Here is a 21688-nt window from a genome sequence, read left to right on the forward strand (position 1 = left end):
CTTCTCCTTCCCCCTGTCAATAAGCTCACGGCCGACACTCCCCGAAAGGGGGTCCTTCTACCACAAATACCAGTGAGTGGGCAAGGCTCCTGGGTAGAGCAGCTTCCCTCTGATGGGGGGGCTCTCGGCTCAGACGCCAGCCGGAGATGTGCAGCCTCTTCCAGGTACACGTGTGGAATTATGGATGGACGGATGCACGCACGCACATCCGGTGACGTCAGTCACGCCAACATCTGACTTCCAATGGCATGCATTCCACGGTGGAATGAAAACACACAAAAGCACAGTAAAACCAAAAACACTGTTGCAAAAAAAATCACAGTGGACAGCAAGTGCTAGTAAAAAGATGGAAAAAACAGGGTATTTGGTTGATACGTTTTTTGCAAAAAATGTATATTAAGCCGCTCTACCAAACGTCAAGGTATACACATATCGGAGCAGTCCTAACTAATGTATGCAATCCCTATCTGATGTGTTTAAAACCTGGTCATATGTACAATACCTGTATGAGCAGGATTCAGAAAAGGAATGTCCATGTAGACACGCTGGACAGAACTGCTCCTGTGCGCACAGCTCTAAAAAAGAGGGGTGGAGGCCTCCCCAGTCTTGTGGACACAAGAAAACAATTATGTAAAACCAGAACACATGAGCTGTGTACACCGTGAACAAGCTTGTTCACTGTGCATGCAGCTCATGTGTTCTGGTATTCCACGGTGGAATGCAGAAGACAGCAGACAGGTAATATAAAAAGAATACCTGGGGGGCTCTCAATGCTGTTTTTGCAAAGGAGGAAGCGGGCAGAGAGCAGGACTGCATAATGAGTAAATCTGCTGTAAATCTCACTGTTGATGCAGGACCCTGACTGTGCTTCCCCTGTTTGAGTTGATTTAGGAGAAAGTGACCCCAGCCCTGGCAATCCTTACCCCTAAAAAAAAGCAGGCAAGGCCTTTATGAAGTCCAGGAGAGGTGCCCCATCAGCCGTTTTAAATTACCAGAGGGATTTGGGAAACCACTATGTTGAAGGCTGCATCACCAAGACTGTTAGGGACGATCAGCCATCTTTACTGGCAGAAATGCGGTCTATGAGGCGAGAAGAAGTCCAGGCTTCTATCTTTAACCTACCCCTACTCCAGACTACCAACCTGGGCCCTAAAACTAAGAGGCCACATTGGGAGATGGAACTGAGCTCAGAAAAGGAACCCCAGTTCTTAAGCTCGGAGGAGGAAGGAGATGTGGTGGCAGAAGATACCGGTTTACCTCAAAGGACGCCAATGAGCTTATTCAGGCAGTCAGGAACACAATGCAGGTGGGAGGCCCCAAGATCAGTCTCTCCAGGACAAGATGTTTGGTGGTCTACGATCTCAGAAACAAGTGTTCCCGGTGAACAGTCCTATCCGAGCGATGATCCTGGAGTAATGGGAAGACACTGAGAAACGTCTGACACCCCGTGACTTCAGGATTTGGTTGCACTTCGAATCTGAGGATATCAACCTGTAAGAAGAGGTTCCCAAGATCGAAATTTCGGTGGCCAAAAACACTTCCATACCCTTTGAGGACTCCTCGAGTTTAAGGGAGCCAATAGATAGGAAGGCGGATAACCTTAAGAGGGTGTGGGAAGCAAAATTGAAAGTAAATATAGCTGCTCTCTCAGTTGCTAGATCCATGTTTTTGTGGATCGGTCAACTGGAGGAACATCTGAGTATTAGGACGCCTAGAGTAGACATCTTGGCATCCCTACCCCTATTGAAGTTGGCCTTGGTTCATGGCCGATTCCAGGCCATCCCAGAGACAGAAATATAGATCTAGGGGGAAAATGAGTAAGTAGTTATCTGAAAGGAGGGAGAGGTAGAGGCTCCCTTTTTGGGTCCGGTTCAGGACCAAGGCAGCAATGATGCCAATCATATAAGAGGAAGGCTCAGACAGTTGGCAAAGAACTGGCGACACGTCACCCAGGATCAATGGACGCTTAGTACCATTGTGGAAGGGTATGTGATTTTCAGGGTCCCCTGCCGAGAGATTTATAGCGCTTCGCTCCCTGGCTGCCAGTTCACTTGTGTGCTCAGACATAAGAGAACTGGTGGATACATCAGTGATAATACCAGTTCCTCGGTTGTAGGAAGGCCAAGGTCACTACTCAAACCTGTTTACCATCAAAAAACCCAGAGGCGAAACTTGCACTATAGTGAATCTAAAACCGTTCAATTTCTGGATGAGGTTCAGGATGGAATCAATAAGGTCAACAATTCCACTGATAAAGGTGCAGTTATGTGCACTTTAGACCTGAAAAGTGCCTATTATCAGGTACCGGTACATCGCTCTTCTCAGAAATTTCTCTTTTCGTGGTGAAAATTCAAGATTGGAACTTCCAATTCCAGTGCCTTCCATTTTGGTCTGGCCTCTGCTCCCTCTGTCTTCATGAAGCTGGTCATGGAAATCGTGGCCTTTCCAAGACAGAAGAGTATAATTATAATCCCGTACCTGGATGACTTCTTGATGGTAGCCAGCTCGGTGGAAGAATTTCAGGCTCACAAGAAGAGGACGATAGCAACTTTGGAGCATCTAAGTTAGATCCTAAACCTGAAGAAATAAGACTTAGAACCAGGATCCAGAAAAATTTTCATGGGGGTCCTACTGGATTCTGAGCTAAGAATGTCCTTCTTGCCAGAGGAGAAACAAAGGTCCTTAAAATACAAGATTCGGTTGTTCCTGATGAGTCAGTTCCATCACAACAGCACTGAAGATCCTGGGGCTATTGATATCTTACATTCCTTGCGTTTGGTGGGCCCAATTCCATTCCAGGAGTCTTCAAAGGGCTATACTATCCTCTTGGGACAAACGCCAGGTGACGCTCGACAGAAGAATCTGCTTATCCTTGGCAGTAAGGAAATCTCTTCTCTGGTGGACGGTTCCCAAGAATCTTCAGCAAGGAATCCAGTGGATTACCTCTCCTTGTGTAGTCATCGCTTCACATGCCAGCAAGGAAGGCTGGAGAGCGCACCTGGACAGGAAAATATTCCGGGATATTGAGTTCCACCCAAGTATTTGATTTAAAAAAAAAATATATATATAATTTTTTTTGCCTCAGTATTTGTAAGCCAAAACCGAGTGGGTAAAATGCAGAAGTGGGGACGTGTTTCTATTATACTTTTCCTCTGATTTTGTTTCACTCCTGAGTTCGGCTTACAAATACTGACCAAATTCTCAATGTGTGCACGTGGCCTAAGAGGCAATGAGTTTGATAAATTTGTTTGGCTTCTTTCACGTCAGTGACTCCAGTACGTGTGGTGACCGTTTTCACACATACCGGAGACACTGACCCACATAGACCCATTAAGATGAATAGATCTGTGATCTGTGCACATGGTTTTTTTTTTTTTTCAGTGGACCGTGTCCGAGTGACCCACACGTCGACATGTCCATCTTTAACCATCAGCACAGACTGCAAAACATCCCGCACACGTGCACATGGAGAACACATATTGATGTCCTCCGTGTGACACGCAATGGCATTGAGGAAGAAGCGCTAAAGTAAGCACTGTTCCCCGGCTGCAGGTGGTGAAGGTGGCTCTCATCAGTCTCCCCTGCTCTGCCAGAAATCAGCATGAGCAGAGGAGAATGAAGAGTTATATTAAAGTCCGAACAATGATAGCAGGTGGGGGCTTTTGGGACTATTACTCCCATTTGGTACACAAAATGAGAATGCTTGGTCTGGGGGAAAATGTGTGTAAATGGGTTAGTAACTGGCTTAGTGATAGAAAGCAGAGGGTGGTTATAAATGGTATAGTCTCTAACTGGGTCGCTGTGACCAGTGGGGTACCGCAGGGGTCAGTATTGGGACCTGTTCTCTTCAACATATTCATTAATGATCTGGTAGAAGGTTTACACAGTAAAATATCGATATTTGCAGATGATACAAAACTATGTAAAGCAGTTAATACAAGAGAAGATAGTATTCTGCTACAGATGGATCTGGATAAGTTGGAAACTTGGGCTGAAAGGTGGCAGATGAGGTTTAACAATGATAAATGTAAGGTTATACACATGGGAAGAGGGAATCAATATCACCATTACACACTGAACGGGAAACCACTGGGTAAATCTGACAGGGAGAAGGACTTGGGGATCCTAGTTAATGATAAACTTACCTGGAGCAGCCAGTGCCAGGCAGCAGCTGCCAAGGCAAACAGGATCATGGGGTGCATTAAAAGAGGTCTGGATACACATGATGAGAGCATTATACTGCCTCTGTACAAATCCCTAGTTAGACCGCACATGGAGTACTGTGTCCAGTTTTGGGCACCGGTGCTCAGGAAGGATATAATGGAACTAGAGAGAGTACAAAGGAGGGCAACAAAATTAATAAAGGGGATGGGAGAACTACAATACCCAGATAGATTAGCGAAATTAGGATTATTTAGTCTAGAAAAAAGACGACTGAGGGGCGATCTAATAACCATGTATAAGTATATAAGGGGACAATACAAATATCTCGCTGAGGATCTGTTTATACCAAGGAAGGTGACGGGCACAAGGGGGCATTCTTTGCGTCTGGAGGAGAGAAGGTTTTTCCACCAACATAGAAGAGGATTCTTTACTGTTAGGGCAGTGAGAATCTGGAATTGCTTGCCTGAGGAGGTGGTGATGGCGAACTCAGTCGAGGGGTTCAAGAGAGGCCTGGATGTCTTCCTGGAGCAGAACAATATTGTATCATACAATTATTAGGTTCTGTAGAAGGACGTAGATCTGGGTATTTATTATGATGGAATATAGGCTGAACTGGATGGACAAATGTCTTTTTTCGGCCTTACTAACTATGTTACTATGTTACTATGTTACTATCATCCGATACCTGCTGCCGCTAATAAGTGACAGCAGGAAAGGATGATCGGTGTATTCCCCCGTCGCCGCCTGTTATATAACTAACCAGGCAAAACTCACAGCTGGGGGCTGCAGGTTGATGATCAAGAACAGAAGGGTCCCCATGCTGTTTTTCAAAATTATTTAAATTTAAGAAAAAAAAGTGTGGGGTCCTCCACATTTTTTGCAACCAGCCTTGCTAAAGCTCACAGCTGGGGGCTGGTATTCTCAGGCTGGTAAGGCGCCATTGATATAGGCCCCCCCAGCCTAAAAACAGCAGCCTGCAGCTGCCCAGTAAAGGCACATCTACTAGATACTTTGCCCAGCTCTTCCCGATTTGCCCTGTCGCGGTCGCAAGGGTAGGGGGGGGGGGTTGAGGTCACCTTTTGTATTTGTCAGGTGACAGCAAGACCCGAGGTTAGTAATGGAGAGGCGTCAAGACTAACCCCGTAGTCACATTGTAAGAAAACAGACACCCAGAAAAGTCCTTTAATTGAAAAAAAAAAAGTGACCCCTTTAATTTTCTCAAATCGTACTTACGGCCTCGCCTAATTCCACCGAAGCCCTTGATCTCCTGTAATAAAAATTACATTAAAAATTAAATAAAAAAGGAATATACCATACCTGTCCGTCGTTCTGTCCCACGCCGTAATCTATCTGGGGGATCTAAATAGTTTTCAACCTGGATGGTGTCAAGATGTGACCGTCCAGGCTGAGAACCACTGGGGAATGAGATGCTGCGAGCGCAGCCTCCTTGATGTCAGTGATGCTGCGTTCCCTAGGCGACCTGAACTGCGGTGACCTCAGGACCGTGGGGAAAAAGTGATGAGTTCACCACAGTTCAAGGTCAGTGTCTTCACAACAGATCACCTTGAGTTACACATGTACCACTAAGAAATGAGAACAAGTAGGAAAGAGTGTTAAGAATGAAATCGAGTAAGAGCAGCAGCACAGCAAGGATCTGGATTTCAGACTCAGACTCCCATTAGACAGTGTAGCTATATTTCTGCCAAATGCTTATTGTGTTGTCTTTATGGGATAGAACTAAATAGTGGTTACTATTACAAAGAAAATAAAATGGTAAGCATTATTAATACCCAGAAACTTTTAGACAACTTTAACCCCTTCCCGACCCATGACGCCACGTAGGCGTCATGAAAGTCGGTGCCATTCCGACCCATGACGCCTATGCGGCGTCATGGAAAGATCGCGTCCCTGCAGATCGGGTGAAAGGGTTAACTCCCATTTCACCCGATCTGCAGGGACAGGGGGAGTGGTAGTTTAGCCCAGGGGGGGTGGCTTCACCCCCTCGTGGCTACGATCGCTCTGATTGGCTGTTGAAAGTGAAACTGCCAATCAGAGCGATTTGTAATATTTCACCCATTATAACGGGTGAAATATTACAATCCAGCCATGGCCGATGCTGAAATATCATCGGCCATGGCTGGAAATACTAGTGTGCCCCCACCCCACCCCTCCGATCGCCCCCCCACCCCCCCGATCTGGCCGGTACACTGCTCCGGCTCCCCTCCGTCCAGTGCTCCGCTCCCCCCCGTGCTCGTGCCCGCTCCCCCCGTGCTCCAATCACCCCCCCGTGCTCCAATCACCCCCCCTGCACTCCGATCCACCCCCCCCGTGCTCCGTTCCACCCCCCCGTGCTCCATTCCAGCCCCCCCGTGCTCCGTTCCACGCCCCCCGCGCTCCGTTCCACCCCTCCCGCGCTCCGATTCCCCCCCCCGTGCTCCGATTCCCCCCCCCCCCCGTGGTCCCCCCCCACCCTATCATACTTACCGATCCAGCCGTGGTCCCGTCCGTCTTCTCCCGGGCGCCGCCATCTTCCAAAATGGCGGGCGCATGCGCAGTGCGCCCGCCGAATCTGCCGGCCGGCAGATTCGTTCCAAAGTGCATTTTGATCACTGAGATATAATCTATCTCAGTGATCAAAATAAAAAAAATAATAAATTACCCCCCCCCCCTTTGTCACCCCCATAGGTAGGGACAATAAAAAAATAAAGAATTTTTTTTTTTTCCACTGTTAGAATAGGGTTAGGGGTAGGGGTAGGGTTAGGGTTAGGGGTAGGGTTAGGGTTAGGGGTAGGGTTAGGGTTAGGGTTAGGGTTAGGGGTAGGGTTAGGGGTAGGGTTAGGGTTAGGGCTAGGGGTAGGGTTAGGGTTAGGGCTAGGGTTAGGGTTAGGAATGTGCACACGTATTCTGGTCCTCTGCGGATTTTTCCGCTGCGGATTTGATAAATCCGCAGTGCTAAACCACTGCGGATTTATGGCGGATTTACCGCGTTTTTTTCTGCGCATTTCACTGCGGTTTTACAATTGCGATTTTCTATTGGAGCAGTTGTAAAACCGCTGCGGAATCCGCACAAAGAAGTGACATGCTGCGGAATGTAAACCGCTGCGTTTCCGTGCAGTTTTTCCGCAGCATGTGTACAGCGATTTTTGTTTCCCATAGGTTTACATTGATCTGTACACTCATGGGAAACTGCTGCGGATCCGCAGCGTTTTCCGCAGCGTGTGCACATACCTTTAGAATTAGGCTATGTGCACACGGTGCGGATTTGGCTGCGGATTCGCAGCAGTGTTCCATCAGGTTTACAGTACCATGTAAACATATGAAAAACCAAATCCGCTGTGCCCATGGTGCGGAAAATACCGCGCGGGAACGCTGCGTTGTATTTTCCGCAGCATGTCAATTCTTTGTGCGGATTCCGCAGCGTTTTACACCTGTTCCTCAATAGGAATCCGCAGGTGAAATCCGCACAAAAAACACTGGAAATCCGCGGAAAATCCGCAGGTAAAACACAGTGCCTTTTACCCGCAGATTTTTCAAAAATGGTGCGGAAATATCTCACACGAATCCGCAACGTGGGCACATAGCCTTAGGGTTAGGGTTGGAATTAGGGTTGTGGTTAGGGTTAGGGGTGTGTTGGGGTTAGTGTTGTGGTTAGGGGTGTGTTGGGGTTAGGGTTGTGATTAGGATTATGGCTACAGTTGGGATTAGGGTTAGGGGTGTGTTGGGGTTAGTGTTGGAGGTAGAATTGAGGGGTTACCACTGTTTAGGCACATCAGGGGTCTCCAAACGCAACATGGCGCCACCATTGATTCCAGCCAATCTCGTATTCAAAAAGTCAAATGGTGCTCCCTCACTTCCGAGCCCTGACGTGTGCCCAAACAGTGGTTTACCCCCACATATGGGGTACCAGCATACTCAGGACAAACTGCGCAACAATTACTGGGGTCCAATTTCTCCTGTTACCCTTGTGAATCTAAAAAAATGCTTGCTAAAACATAATTTTTGAGGAAAGAAAAATGATTTTTTATTTTCACGGCTCTGCGTTGTAAACGTCTGTGAAGCACTTGGGGGTTCAAAGTGCTCACCACATATCTAGATAAGTTCCTTGGGGGGTCTAGTTTCTAAAATGGGGTCACTTGTGGGGGGTTTCTACTGTTTAGGCACCTGGTGGCTCTGCAAACGCAACGTGACACCCGCAGACCATTCCATCAAAGTCTGCATTTCAAAAGTCACTACTTCCCTTCTGAGCCCCGACGTGTGCCCAAACAGTGGTTTACCCCCACATATGGGGTATCAGCGTACTCAGGAGAAACTGGACAACAACTTTTGGGGTCCAATTTCTCCTGTAACCCTTGGGAAAATAAAAAATTCTGGGCTAAATAATTATTTTTGAGGAAAGAAAACGTATTTATTATTTTCACGGCTCTGCATTATAAACTTCTATGAAGCACTTGGGGGTTCAAAGTGCTCACCACACATCTAGATAAGTTCCTTTCAGGGTCTAGTTTCCAAAATGGGGTCACTTGTGGGGGGTTTCTACTGTTTAGGCACATCAGGGGCTCTGCAAACGCAACGTGACGCCCGCAGAGCATTCCATCAAAGTCTGCATTTCAAAACGTCACTACTTCAATTCCAAGCCCCGGCATGTGCCCAAACAGTAGTTTACCCCCACATATGGGGTATCACCGTACTCAGGAGAAACTGGACAACAAATATTGGGGTCAAATTTCTCCTGTTACCCTTGGGAAAATTAAAAAATTCTGGGCTAAATAATTATTTTTGAGGAAAGAAAACGTATTTATTATTTTCACGGCTCTGCATTATAAACTTCTATGAAGCACTTGGGGGTTCAAAGTGCTCACCACACATCTAGATAAGTTCCTTTGGGGGTCTAGTTTCCAAAATGGGGTCACTTGTGGGGGGTTTCTACTGTTAAGCCACATCAGGGGCTCTGCAAACGCAACGTGACGCCCACAGAGCATTCCATCAAAGTCTGCATTTCAAAACGTCACTACTTCACTTCCGAGCCCCGGCATGTGCCCAAACAGTGATTTACCCCCACATATGGGGTATCAGCGTACTCAGGAGAAACTGGACAACAACTTTTGGGGTCAATTTCTCCTGTTACCCTTGGGAAAATAAAAAATTGCAGGCTAAAAGATCATTTTTGAGAAAATAATTTTTTTTTTTTATTTTCATGGCTCTGCGTTATAAACTTCTGTGAAGCACTTGGGGGTTCAAAGTCCTCACCACACATCTAGATTAGTTCCTTTGGGGGTCTAGTTTCTAAAATGGTGTCATTTCTGGGGGATCTCCAATGTTTAGGCACACAGGGGCTCTCCAAACGTGACATGGTGTCCGCTAATGATTGGAGCTAATTTTCCATTTAAAAAGCCAAATGGCGTGCCATCCCTTCCGAGCCCTGCCGTGCGCCCAAACAGTGGTTTACCCCCACATATGGGGTATCAGCGTACTCAGGACAAACTGGACAACAATATTTGGGGTCCAATTTCTCCTATTATCCTTGGCAAAATAGGAAATTCCAGGCTAAAAAATCATTTTTGAGGAAAGAAAAATTATTTTTTATTTTCATGGCTCTGCGTTATAAACTTCTGTGAAGCACCTGGGGGTTTAAAGTGCTCAATATGCATCTAGATAAGTTCCTTGGGGGGTCTAGTTTCCAAAATGGGGTCACTTGTGGGGGAGCTCCAATGTTTAGGCACACAGGGGCTCTCCAAACGCGACATGGTGTCCGCTAACAATTGGAGCTAATTTTCCATTCAAAAAGTCAAATGGCACGCCTTCTCTTCCGAGCCCTGCCGAGTGCCCAAACAGTGGTTTACCCCCACATATGAGGTATCGGCGTACTCGGGAGAAATTGCCCAACAAATTTTATGATCCATTTTATCCTACTGCCCATGTGAAAATGAGAAAATTGAGGCGAAAAGAATTTTTTTGTGAAAAAAAATTACTTTTTCATTTTTACAGATCAATTTGTGAAGCACCTGAGGGTTTAAAGTGCTCACTAGGCATCTAAATTAGTTCCTTGGGGGGTCTAGTTTCCAAAATGGGGTCACTTGTGGGGGAGCGCCAATGTTTAGGCACACAGGAGCTATCCAAACGCGACATGGTGTCCGCTAACGATGGAAATAATTTTTCATTCAAAAAGTCAAATGGCGCTCCTTCCCTTCCGAGCCTTACCATGTGCCCAAACAGTGGTTTACCTCCACATGTGAGGTATTGGTGTACTCAGGAGAAATTGCCCAACACATTTTAGGATCCATTTTATCCTATTGCCCATGTGAAAATGAAAAAATTGAGGCTAAAAGAATTTTTTTGTGAAAAAAAAGTACTTTTTCATTTTTACGGATCAATTTGTGAAGCACCTGGGGGTTCAAAGTGCTCACTATGCATCTAGATAAGTTCCTTGGGGCGTCTAGTTTCCAAAATGGGGTCACTTGTGGGGGAGCTCCAATTTTTAGGCACACGGGGGCTCTCCAAACGTGACATGGTGTCCGCTAAAGAGTGGAGCCAATTTTTGATTCAAAAAGTCAAATGGCGCTCCTTCCCTTCCAAGCCCTGCCGTGCGCCAAAACAGTGGTTTACCCCCACATATGAGGTATCAGCGTACTCAGGACAAATTGGACAACAACGTTCGTGGTTCAGTTTCTCCTTTTACCATTGGGAAAATAAAAAAATTGTTGCTAAAAGATAATTTTTGTGACTAAAAAGTTAAATGTTCATTTTTTCCTTCCATGTTGCTTCTGCTGCTGTGAAGCACCTGAAGGGTTAATAAACTTCTTGAATGTGGTTTTGAGTACCTTGAGGGGTGCAGTTTTTAGAATGGTGTCACTTTTGGGTATTTTCAGCCATATAGACCCCTCAAACTGACTTCAAATGTGAGGTGGTCCCTAAAAAAAATGGTTTTGTAAATTTCGTTGTAAAAATGACAAATCGCTGGTCGAATTTTAACCCTTATAACTTCCTAACAAAAAAAAATTTTGTTTCCAAAATTGTGCTGATGTAAAGTAAACATGTGGGAAATGTTATTTATTAACTATTTTGTGTCACATATCTCTCTGGTTTAACAGAATAAAAATTCAAAATGTGAAAATTGCGAAATTTTCAAAATTTTCGCCAAATTTCCGTGTTTATCACAAATAAATGCAGAATTTATTGACCTAAATTTACCACTAACATGAAGCCCAATATGTCACGAAAAAACAATCTCAGAACCGCTAGGATCCGTTGAAGCGTTCCTGAGTTATTACCTCATAAAGGGACACTGGTCAGAATTGCAAAAAACGGCAAGGTCTTTAAGGTCAAAATAGGCTGGGTCTTGAAGGGGTTAAAGCTAACTGTTCTAGTTTAGTGTAGCTTTTATAAAGGGCACACTGTTGGCAAAAAGGAAATGCAGCCTTACGGTCTACCCAGTTATTCCTAGGCTCCAATGGCTGTCTCCAGATGTTTTGTAATTAACTCATTACATTACTATTTTATTGATCTTCTTTTAGATTTATGGTAAAAACTCCATTGTGTACGTGAGGTTGTTTGTTTGTTAGTTTTTTTTTTTCTTTAGTTATTACAACTAAAATATTGTGTATTGTATTTTAACATATGTTATTTCCTTCTGCCATCTTGTGGAACACTGAAGTATCTCTGCTCAGAGTAATTTTGCACTGGGAGCAGTGGTGAATGCTACATTTGGCTCCATTATTGAATTAACCTTCTACATCACTGCGCTGATAAAGGGGGCGAGGGAGAATGACAAGTGCTATGAAGAAGTAGTGAAGTCTGCGCTGACTGGCACATTGCTGGGGTGTGTCCTCTTAGTTCCTGTGAGTCATTTGCATTAAAAACCCTTGATGTCATGTAAAGTGTGTATTTTTTATATATAGTTGAATTTTTAAACGGTTTGGTAAGAAATCCATTTGGGATAGATAATTCAATAAAGAACTTTCAGAATACTTGTGCTGTATTTACCTACAGGGCTTGTGCATGGTGATTGGAGGAATCAAGCATCGGGAACAAAGATTTAATAGCCGTTCGGCTGGTGTGGGCTCTGCTTTGCTCTTCATTTCTGTTGGAGGTAAGGCTCCTGTGCATTTCTAGGAGTATGCTTCTTTTTGTAGTTTAGGATAAAGGTACCGTCACACTAGATGATATCGCTAGCGATCCGTGACGTTGCAGCGTCCTCGCTAGCGATATCGTCCAGTGTGACAGGCAGCAGCGATCAGGCCCCTGCTGTGCTGTCGCTGGTCGGGGAAGAAAGTCCAGAACTTTGTTTAGTCGCTGGACTCCCCGTAGACATCGCTGAATCGGCGTGTGTGACACCGATTCAGCGATGTCTTCGCTGGTAACCAGGGTAAACATCGGGTTACTAAGCGCAGGGCCGCGCTTAGTAACCCGATGTTTACCCTGGTTACCATCGTTAAAGTAAAAAAAAAACAACCGCTACATACTTACCTACCGCTGTCTGTCCTCGGCGCTCTGCTTCTCTGGTCTGGCTGTGAGCACAGCGGCCGGAAAGCAGAGCGGTGACGTCACCGCTCTGCTTTCCGGCTGCCCGGCGCTCACAGCCAGACCAGAGAAGCACAGCGCCGAGGACAGACAGCGGTAGGTAAGTATGTAGCGCTTGTTTTTTTACTTTTAGGATGGTAACCAGGGTAAACATCGGGTTACTAAGCGCGGCCCTGCGCTTAGTAACCCGATGTTTACCCTGGTTACCGGGGACCTCTGGATCGTTGGTCGCTGGAGAGCTCTGTGTGACAGCTCTCCAGCGACCAAACAGCGACGCTGCAGCGATCCGGATCGTTGTCGGTATCGCTGCAGCGTCGCTTAGTGTGACGGTACCTTAAGTCCGCACTTTACTTAAATTTATTGAGGTAAATGCAGGTGTGATGGTCACCCAACACATGCATTCACTGATGCTTTCTGGGACAGACACAGAAGTCTAATAGACTTGCAGTTTACCTGTTCCCATATATTGTGGTAACCACTTTGAAAGGAGGAAACACACTTGTTCAAAGCTTGCAAACATACCATATTTAATTTTTTATTTATTTTACTTTAAAGTGCTATGTAATTAATGGTGCAATATCGGACATCACTGCACTGTCCTCATTGGGGCTCACAATCCCAAATTCCCTATCCGTATGTTTGTTTGGAATATGTGGGGAAACTCAAACACGGGGAGAACTTACAAACTTTGAGGGTATGTGCAAACGTTCAGGTTTTTGCGATAAAAACTCATTACAAACTGCAGATATATGCATCCTATCATTTAGAATGCATTCTGCAATTTTTGTGCACATGATGCGTTTTTTTCCGCAAAAAAAACCGCATTGCGGTACAAAGAGCAGCATGTTCGTTAATTTTGCGGATTTTTCGTGTTTTCCCCGCTATTCTATGCATTTGGGAAAAACGCATCAAAAACGCGAAAAAACGCATGCCGTTTTCTGGCTGAAATGTCTGGTTTTTGTCAGGAAATTTTTGCTAGAAAATCCTGACGTGTGCACATACCCTGATAAAGGACGCCAGAGCCGCACCTGGAATGCGTTGCACCAGTTTATCAAATGTTTCCATGTTTGTTTTTTTTATCCTTGTCATCAACAAGATTTTGTGGTTTTTAATTATACTTGAATAAAAGGACTTGGTTTTATTTGGAGCTGGAAGTCTTTGCTTTTTTTTTTTTTTTCTATACAACAAACTCTTTGCAGATGGGATTTGAACCCAGGACCCCAAGCACTATAAAGCTACAGTACCATGTACAGGAGTAGTGGGGTACATGGTCCAAAAAAGGGGTGATTTAAGATATGATGTCTTATGACTTTGTTTATAATAGAATTCATGTACTTGCATTTTACACCATATAGAAATTGGGTTTATTTTGAATGCATGATCAGCTGTACATTTTCATGATATTTCAGGAGTGTTTGCACCCACCCTATTCTCAAAAGTATACGGGAAAATGATTTGTGCAGAGTGTATGAATTTTGGACAAAATGGAACAGAGAAGTACATCTGCCAGAATTGCCACAGTGAGTTGGTAAGTACTAATGTATCTAAATTGGCAACTTAAAACTAAACTGGAAAATTACACTTTTGTGCCAATGACCATCTTTAAAACCTTTAACCGTTCTCTCATTCAAAAACAAGTTAATCCCACAGGACCTGTATTGTTAGGGTATGTATATAATATATTACATAATTTTATATATATTTTCTATATTAAAAAATCTGTTAAGTTAGTATGAAATGGCAAAACAAATATTTGTGTGCGAGTCCGCTCAGAATGCAAGACAAACCAAAGCAAAATCTACTAATTGTCTAAGGGTCACTTCCGTCTGTCTGTCCTTCTGTCACGGTTATTCATTCGCTGATTGGTCTCGCCAGCTGCCTGTCATGGCTGCCGCGACCAATCAGCGACGGGCACAGTCCGGAAGAAAATGGCCGCTCCTTACTCCCTGCAGTGTCCCCGGCGCTCCGCTCCATACTCCCCGCAGTGTCCTCGGCGCTCCGCTCCATACTCCCCGCAGTCACTGTCCGCGGCGCCCGCTCCATACTCTCGGTCACCGCTAACACAGGGTTAATGCCTGCAGTAACGGACTGCGTTATGCCGCAGGTAAAGCACTCCTTTACCGCCGCTATTAACCCTGTGTGTCCCAAACCTTTTACTATTGATGCTGCCTATGTGGCATCAATAGTAAAAAAAAAAAAAGTAATGTTAAAAATAGTAAAAAAACAAACAAAAAACCTGCTATACTCACCCTCCGTTGTCCTCTTGCGCCTGCCTCCATATTCCTTTCCCAGCGATGCTTTGTGAAATTACCCAGAAGACCTAGCGGTCTCGCGAGACTGCAAAGTCATCTGGGTAATTTCGCAAAGCATCCTGGGAACGGAAGATGGTGCCAGCCGCGCGCCCATCGGCACAGCGCCGTTGGATCCTAGGAGGCGGAGAGACGGGACGCTGAGGAGCAGCGACGAGAATGGGGAGTATGTTAAAACTACAAGGGGCCCTCGGATTGTTAGGTGAGTATGTTTATTTTTTATTTTTTAACCTGTTACATACGTGACTGGGCAATATACTACGTAGCTGGGCAATATACTACGTAGCTGGGCAATATACTACGTGGCTCCATGCTGTATACTACATCGCTGGGCTGTATACTACGCCGCTGGGCTGTATACTACGCCGCTGGGCTGTATACTACGCCGCTGGGCTGTATACTACGCCGCTGGGCTGTATACTACGTCGCTGGGCTGTATACTACGTCGCTGGGCTGTATACTACGTGGACATGCATATTCTAGAATACCCGATGCGTTAGAATCGGGCCACCATCTAGTTCAAATATAAACCTGTATTTTTATTTTTGAGGGGGATAGAGTGGGGCTGCTACATTTATGGCCTTTCCTAAGGATAGAAAATTCTTATCAGATCAGAGGAGGGTTCTCCTTTTATAACCAATCGGCCAACGGATAGAGCTGTGCAGCTCCATACATTTGGTAGTAGTTGCGACTAGAATTGAAGCTCATAGCAGCACCATCGTGTTCAAGCTGAGTAAATGAATACAGAAATTTCTGCACCGTTTCTGCTTCTCTCGTAAAGAAAAACGCTACTTGTTGGAAAAAACTTGGCTGCAAATGACTCGTTTTTGCCCTACAGTTTTGATTTGAATGTAGTCAATGGTGAAAAAGGCACAGAGTTGACACTCTGCAGATTTTCTGCATCAAATCTGCATCAAATTAGTCACAAATAAGCAACATGTACATGACACTTCAGAGTTCTCATTCAGTTTGCTGTCATCAGGATTGCTTCAGGTTTTGATAGCAAATTTGCGGTTTGTGCACAAGCCCTTATAGCTTAAAGTGGAGTTGTCCTGTTTAAATGCATTTGAAGCTAGGCTTTGTTTCCTATGTCTATTTTTTAAATACATTTGATCTACAATAATCTTTCAAAATACTTTTTTGTTTTATTTTTTAGATTGGCCAAAATGGCACAGCCTTTTACAGTGATGTTACGTAAGTATGTGCGCAATTTAATTTTCTTTCAGAAAAGTAAAAAGTAGCATCTGATCCATTTTTCCCCTTTGTTTTATAATGTACTGTTGGCAAATTGCAGCAACTGAAAGAATTGGTGTTGATAGGACTAAGCTAGCCAGGTTACCCTACATATTTATACAATGTTGTACCCTGTATTTTATTGTGGTCATTTGTAATCCATTCCACTTCTGCAGAGACTTTGGAGACATATGCACTGTGCTGTTTGTGTAGTGTAACAGATAACGCTGAGCTGTGCTCTTCACAATGGAAAGTGTTATTGTGTAGTCGTGGTCACAAATTGAGAGACTGGCAGAAAGTTTAGCTTTCTCAATTTTCTGCTTCAGTTTTATAGTGCTAGTTTGCATTAAGTATAGTTTGTTGTGGAGAGTCATCAGATAAATTGCAAAGTAAGAAAATCCTAGCCATGAAGATAAATCTCAAACTAATTTCCACTGCATTTCAATGATTTCTCTCGTTGGCTCTGGATAAAGTATTAACAAGGTTAATGCAGCTCGCAACACGGTCATGCTAATCTACTATATAATTGTCTAAGGTTCACTTCTGTCTTTCTGTCTGTCGCGGATATTCATTGGTCGTGGCCAGCCAGTGGGCGTAGACAAAAGGGCAGGGGAGGCCAGGAAGTATGCAGAGCGAGTCCCCACCCACTCCGCACAGGCCCGGCCAGAAGCACTGCAAAGGGGGCGGAGTCACCATGAGGAGGGCGGAGCCGGCCAGGACCATGGGCGCTGTTGGGCCTACTGCGGCCAAAAGCCGGGGACTAAATTAGCGGCCGTGGTCATTGATGACGGCCGCGACAGCAGGAAACAGCGCAGCACATGCGGCGGTGACAGCTGCGGATGGAAGGTGAGTATATACTCCGTGGGCTGTGCTATATGCTACGTGGGCTGTGCAATATACTACGTGGCTGGGAAATATACTACAAGGACATGCATATTCTAGAATACCCGATGCGTTAGAATCGGGCCACCATCTAGTTTGAATTATAAGAGCAAAATGGTTGCTTTAACCCCTTCAACCTCGAGCCATTTTTTTTTCTTGTCTCTGGCTCCCCTTCTTTCCAGAGCCATAATGTTTTTTTGTTTTTCTTTTAATTTTCCATCAATATGGCCTTGCGAGTGCTTGTTTTTTGTGGGACAAGTTATGCTTTTGAAATGCACTATTGATTTTTTCCATAAATTGTACAGGACAACGGTAAAATTCCAAGTGCAGTAAAATTGAAAAAAGTGCAATTATACAATTTTTTTCTTTTTTTGTAATTAGTGTTAACTCAATTATAAAACTGACCTGCCATTATGATTCTCCAGGTCATTACATGTTTGCAATGCCAAACATGTATAGGTTTGTTTGGTTTTTTTTTGTTTAAAGTTGTGAAAAGAAATCTAAAGTTTAACCCCTGCCATCATGATTCTATAGGTCATTACTAGTGATGAGCGAGTATACTCGTTGCTCGAGATTTCCCAAGCATGCTCGGGGGGGAAGGGGGTCTCCGAGTATTTTTAATTGCTCAGAGATTTTGTTTTTGTTGACGCAGCTGCATGATTTACAGCTGCTAGCCAGCCTGAGTACATGTGGGGGTTGCCTGGTTGCAAGGGAATCCCCACATGTAATGAAGCAGTTAACAGATGTAAATCATTCAGCTGCGGCGATGAAAACGATATCTCCGAGCACTAAAAAATACATGGGGGACGCCCGAGCGTGCTCAGGAAATCTCGAGTAACAAGTATACTCGCTCATCACTAGTCATTATGAGTTCGTAGATCCCAAACATGCACGAGTTCTTCTTTTGGGGCTGTGTGAGAGCTTATTTTTTGCGTGCCAAGCTGACTTTTTTTTTTTATTGATACGATTTTTTTGATTGTCCTGCATTGCATTTTAATGCAATGTTGCGTCTACCAAAAATAAGTAATTCTTGCGTAATTTGATATAAATACATACGGTATTTTATTTTTTCCTTGTTGCGCCATTTACCGATCGGCTTCATTTTTTTATTTTACACATTGATCAGGCGATTATGAGCACGGGAATAGAAATTGTTTTAATTTTGAATGGGGGGGGGGGTGATTTGAACTTTTATACTTTTTAAAAAAAATATTTTTAAACTTTTTTTTTTTTTTACTTCAATAGTCTGCGATCTAGAAGCTGCGATCATTTGATCTCCTGTGCTACATAGAGCAGGGCTTCTGTGTAGCAGAAATGCTCACTTACTATGAGCGCCGACAATGACAACCATAGGGGTCTGCTGCAGGCCCAGGGTTGCCATGCTAACCCATTGGCGAACCGCGGTCATGTGACGTGTGCAGAATTAGTGACGCGCTTTCGGCACAATCATGTTAAATGCCGCTGACAGAGATTTATGGCGGCATTTAACATGTTTAACAGCCGCGGGATGAATTACAATCCACCCGCAACTGTTAAAGGCACATGTTAGCTGATGGAATCAACTGATATGTGCCTGAAAAGTCGCAGGCTCATCGCCAGAGCCTGCAGCAAATGGGCAGGCCACCTTAGACATACCGATACGTCTAAGGTGGTAAAGGGGTTTAAAAAACAAACAAAACTAAAAAGGCTATTTTCCGAAAACTCGTAGTGTCTCCATTTTTCTGGGGCTGGGTGAGGGCTTATTTTTTTTTTGTGCGCCGAGCTGATATTATTGATAAAAACATCTTGGTATAGATACAATGTTCGGATTGTCTGTTATTGCATTTTATTGCAATGTTGCTGCGACCAGAAGCCATAATTATGACATTTAATTTTTTTTTTCTTAACGCAGTTTACCAATCGGATTAATTATTTTTATATTTTGGTAGGGTGTTCAGATACGCGACAATACCAAATGTGTGTTTTTTTTTTCTTTTTTTTTTTTTGTTTTTTTTTTATTTTGAATGGGGTAAAAAAGGAGATTTAAACATATATAATATATATGGTGTACAGGGACCAATCAAAAGGATTATTAAAAATCAGGTGACATAATTGAATTAGTCAGGTCTATATGGTGTGCAGGTATTTTATACAGGACCTGCAACTGTTACCTGATTTCTAATACTTTTGATTGGTCCTTGCACACCATATAACACCCACATTGCCAGTAGGTATCAAGCTTTGATAAAGATCTGGTGTCAGATCAAAATGCGTTGCTAGTACCCCAGATTTCACACTGGTGTTGGAGTTTTTACCGCAACAATTTTCCTGATATGGAACTGTAAAGTTTAAAGATTTTTAAGGAGCTGGAACGTTCACTTTACCCTTCGTGGATCCCCTCATCCCTGGCCTGGTAGGCGTGGCTCCCCTCACAAAGAGGCTTTCCCAGCACAGTCACTCCGTGCAGGGCGCAGTTAAGGATTAGCAGGATCAACAGGTAAAGGAATATAAGGGGGGAAGGGTGCAGTACCTACCGCCGACCATCCTGAATTGGGAGCACCCGGTCAGTGTGCTCTGTAGCATTGCCAGGGGCACGTGAGTAGGCAACACACAAGCCATGCCACAATGCCATACCAGTCCCCTATGCACTCGGAGATAATGTCATAATCTATGTTTTTAGGGAGAGCCATCCACCCTGTCAGCAGAGAAAAAGAAATATGGGAAGAGTGCACCGCTAAATTGCCAGAAAATTGGTGGAACCTGCTCTGTAAGGCCTGTACATTTTAAAATTGTTGGGGAGGAGCAAACCTCACTAATGACCAACATGAGGTCAATGATAAGACAGGAGGTCCAGGCTTCATCTCCTACCTGAGTCTCCCTTATACCAGCCGAGCAGAACCGCAGAGATCGCGGAAAAGGCTTAGGGAATCTAGCCCCTCCTCAGATGAAGAAGTTTCGGAAGATTCGGATCAGGACGAAAGGGAGGATTCGATAGGAAGAGGGAAAATATATCTCTTTTCAACGGCAGACACAGATGAGCTCCTGCACGCAATACGGGACACTATGCAGTTGCAGGACACCCTGGAAGAAGTATCTATACAGGATGAGATATTTGGCGGTCTGCGTACCCAGGTCACTAGAGTATTCCCAGTTAATAACCACATCTGGTCCATGATCTTAGAGTGGGAGGATGTGGAGAAGAGTCTAGTGGTACCAAGGGACTTCAGGCTCCGATTGCCTTTTAGCCCAGAGGATATAAAGGCTTGGGATGAAGTACCCAAGATAGACGTACCATTGGCCAAAGTGGCAAAGAAAACGACAATCCCATTCGAGGACTCCTCCAGCCTGAAAGAACCAATGGATCGTAAGGCGGATGGACTACTAGAAAGATCCTGGAAGTCTTCGGCACCCGTAATTCAGGCTAACATTGCAGCAACCTCTGTAGCCCGGTCCATGCATTATGGGTGGACGATCTGGAGGAACATCTCAAAGCAAAAACTCCCAGAGATGTCATACTGAAATCGCTGCCTTTGCTAAATCTCGCTACAGCATTCATGGCAGTCAGTGCGGTTCGCCTCCAGGAGTGAGTCTTTATCTAATGCGGCCAGAAGAGCAATCTGGCTAAAGACTTGGTTGGGGGATACCCAGTCAAAAAATAAACTCTGCAATTCCATTCTCAGGGTGTAAAGTGTTTGGGCCAATTTTAGATGACATACTAGAAAAGACCTCAGATAAGAAAAAAGGGTTCCCTGAGGAGAATATGAGAAGATACCAGCCCTTTTGTAGATCCCATCCTAGTCAAAAGACAGACTACAGAGGGAAAGGGAAAACAGGGAGTTTGAACTATTCGAAAAGGGGGAAGAGTAGAGACTCCATCCATCTGGCTCAGGGAAACACAATAAATGACTCCATCAGAGTGGGCGGTCGGTTAAAAGAGTTTCTAGGAGGTTGGCAGAAGATGTCACAGAATCCTTGGATTCTTCATACAATTGGCCAGGGCTACAGACTAGAATTCACCAGCCTACACCAGAGAGGTTCATAGTAACAAAGTCCCAACCTCTGCTAGCCTCTTCTGTGTGGACAGACATCCAGGAGCTACTAAGAATAAATGCAGTTGTCCCAGTTCCCACTCAAGAGAGGCAGGGGTCATTACTTGAGTCTCTTCTCTATTAAAAAAAAAAATCAGGAGACTCCTGAGCAATCATAAATCTCAAACCCCTGAACAGGTGTATAAGATACAAGAGATTCAAAATGGAGTCCATAAAATTCACGATACCCCTGATAGACAAGGACATGGTGATGTGTACTTTAGACTTGAAAAGTGCATACTACTATGTCCCAATCCACACTTCCTATCAGAAGTACAGAAGTATTTAAGATTCGCCCTGACAAATCAAGGGATAATCCATCATTTCCAATTCCGGTGCCTTTCCTTCGGCCTTGCCTCGGCCCTCAGAATTTTTACCAAGTTGATGATAGAGGTGGTCGCCTATTTAAGAAACCACGGCATAACCATAGTACCGTATTTGGACAACTTATTGGTAGTAGCAAAATCCGAAGAACCGCTCAGGATCAACAGCCACCTTACAATCTCCATGCTGCAG

The 21688-nt window shown here is 44.5% G+C and overlaps 1 protein-coding gene across 3 annotated transcripts in view; it reads left to right on the top strand.

Moving 5' to 3' along the window:
- The window catches only part of LOC138676261 (uncharacterized), a 211740-nt gene that overhangs the window by 133236 nt on the left and 56816 nt on the right, over positions 1 to 21688 (top strand). For 2 of the 3 annotated variants that reach the window (XM_069765375.1, XM_069765374.1), the window contains exons 11-14: positions 11816 to 11999; positions 12151 to 12250; positions 14091 to 14209; positions 16147 to 16184. In XM_069765375.1, the coding sequence (XP_069621476.1) occupies positions 11816 to 11999; positions 12151 to 12250; positions 14091 to 14209; positions 16147 to 16184 (441 nt within the window). The remainder of the gene's footprint in view (positions 1 to 11815; positions 12000 to 12150; positions 12251 to 14090; positions 14210 to 16146; positions 16185 to 21688) is intronic. The other variant, XM_069765376.1, reaches the window with a different exon arrangement.

This window comes from Ranitomeya imitator, chromosome 4, assembly GCF_032444005.1.
Source record: "Ranitomeya imitator isolate aRanImi1 chromosome 4, aRanImi1.pri, whole genome shotgun sequence".
NCBI lineage: Eukaryota > Metazoa > Chordata > Amphibia > Anura > Dendrobatidae > Ranitomeya > Ranitomeya imitator.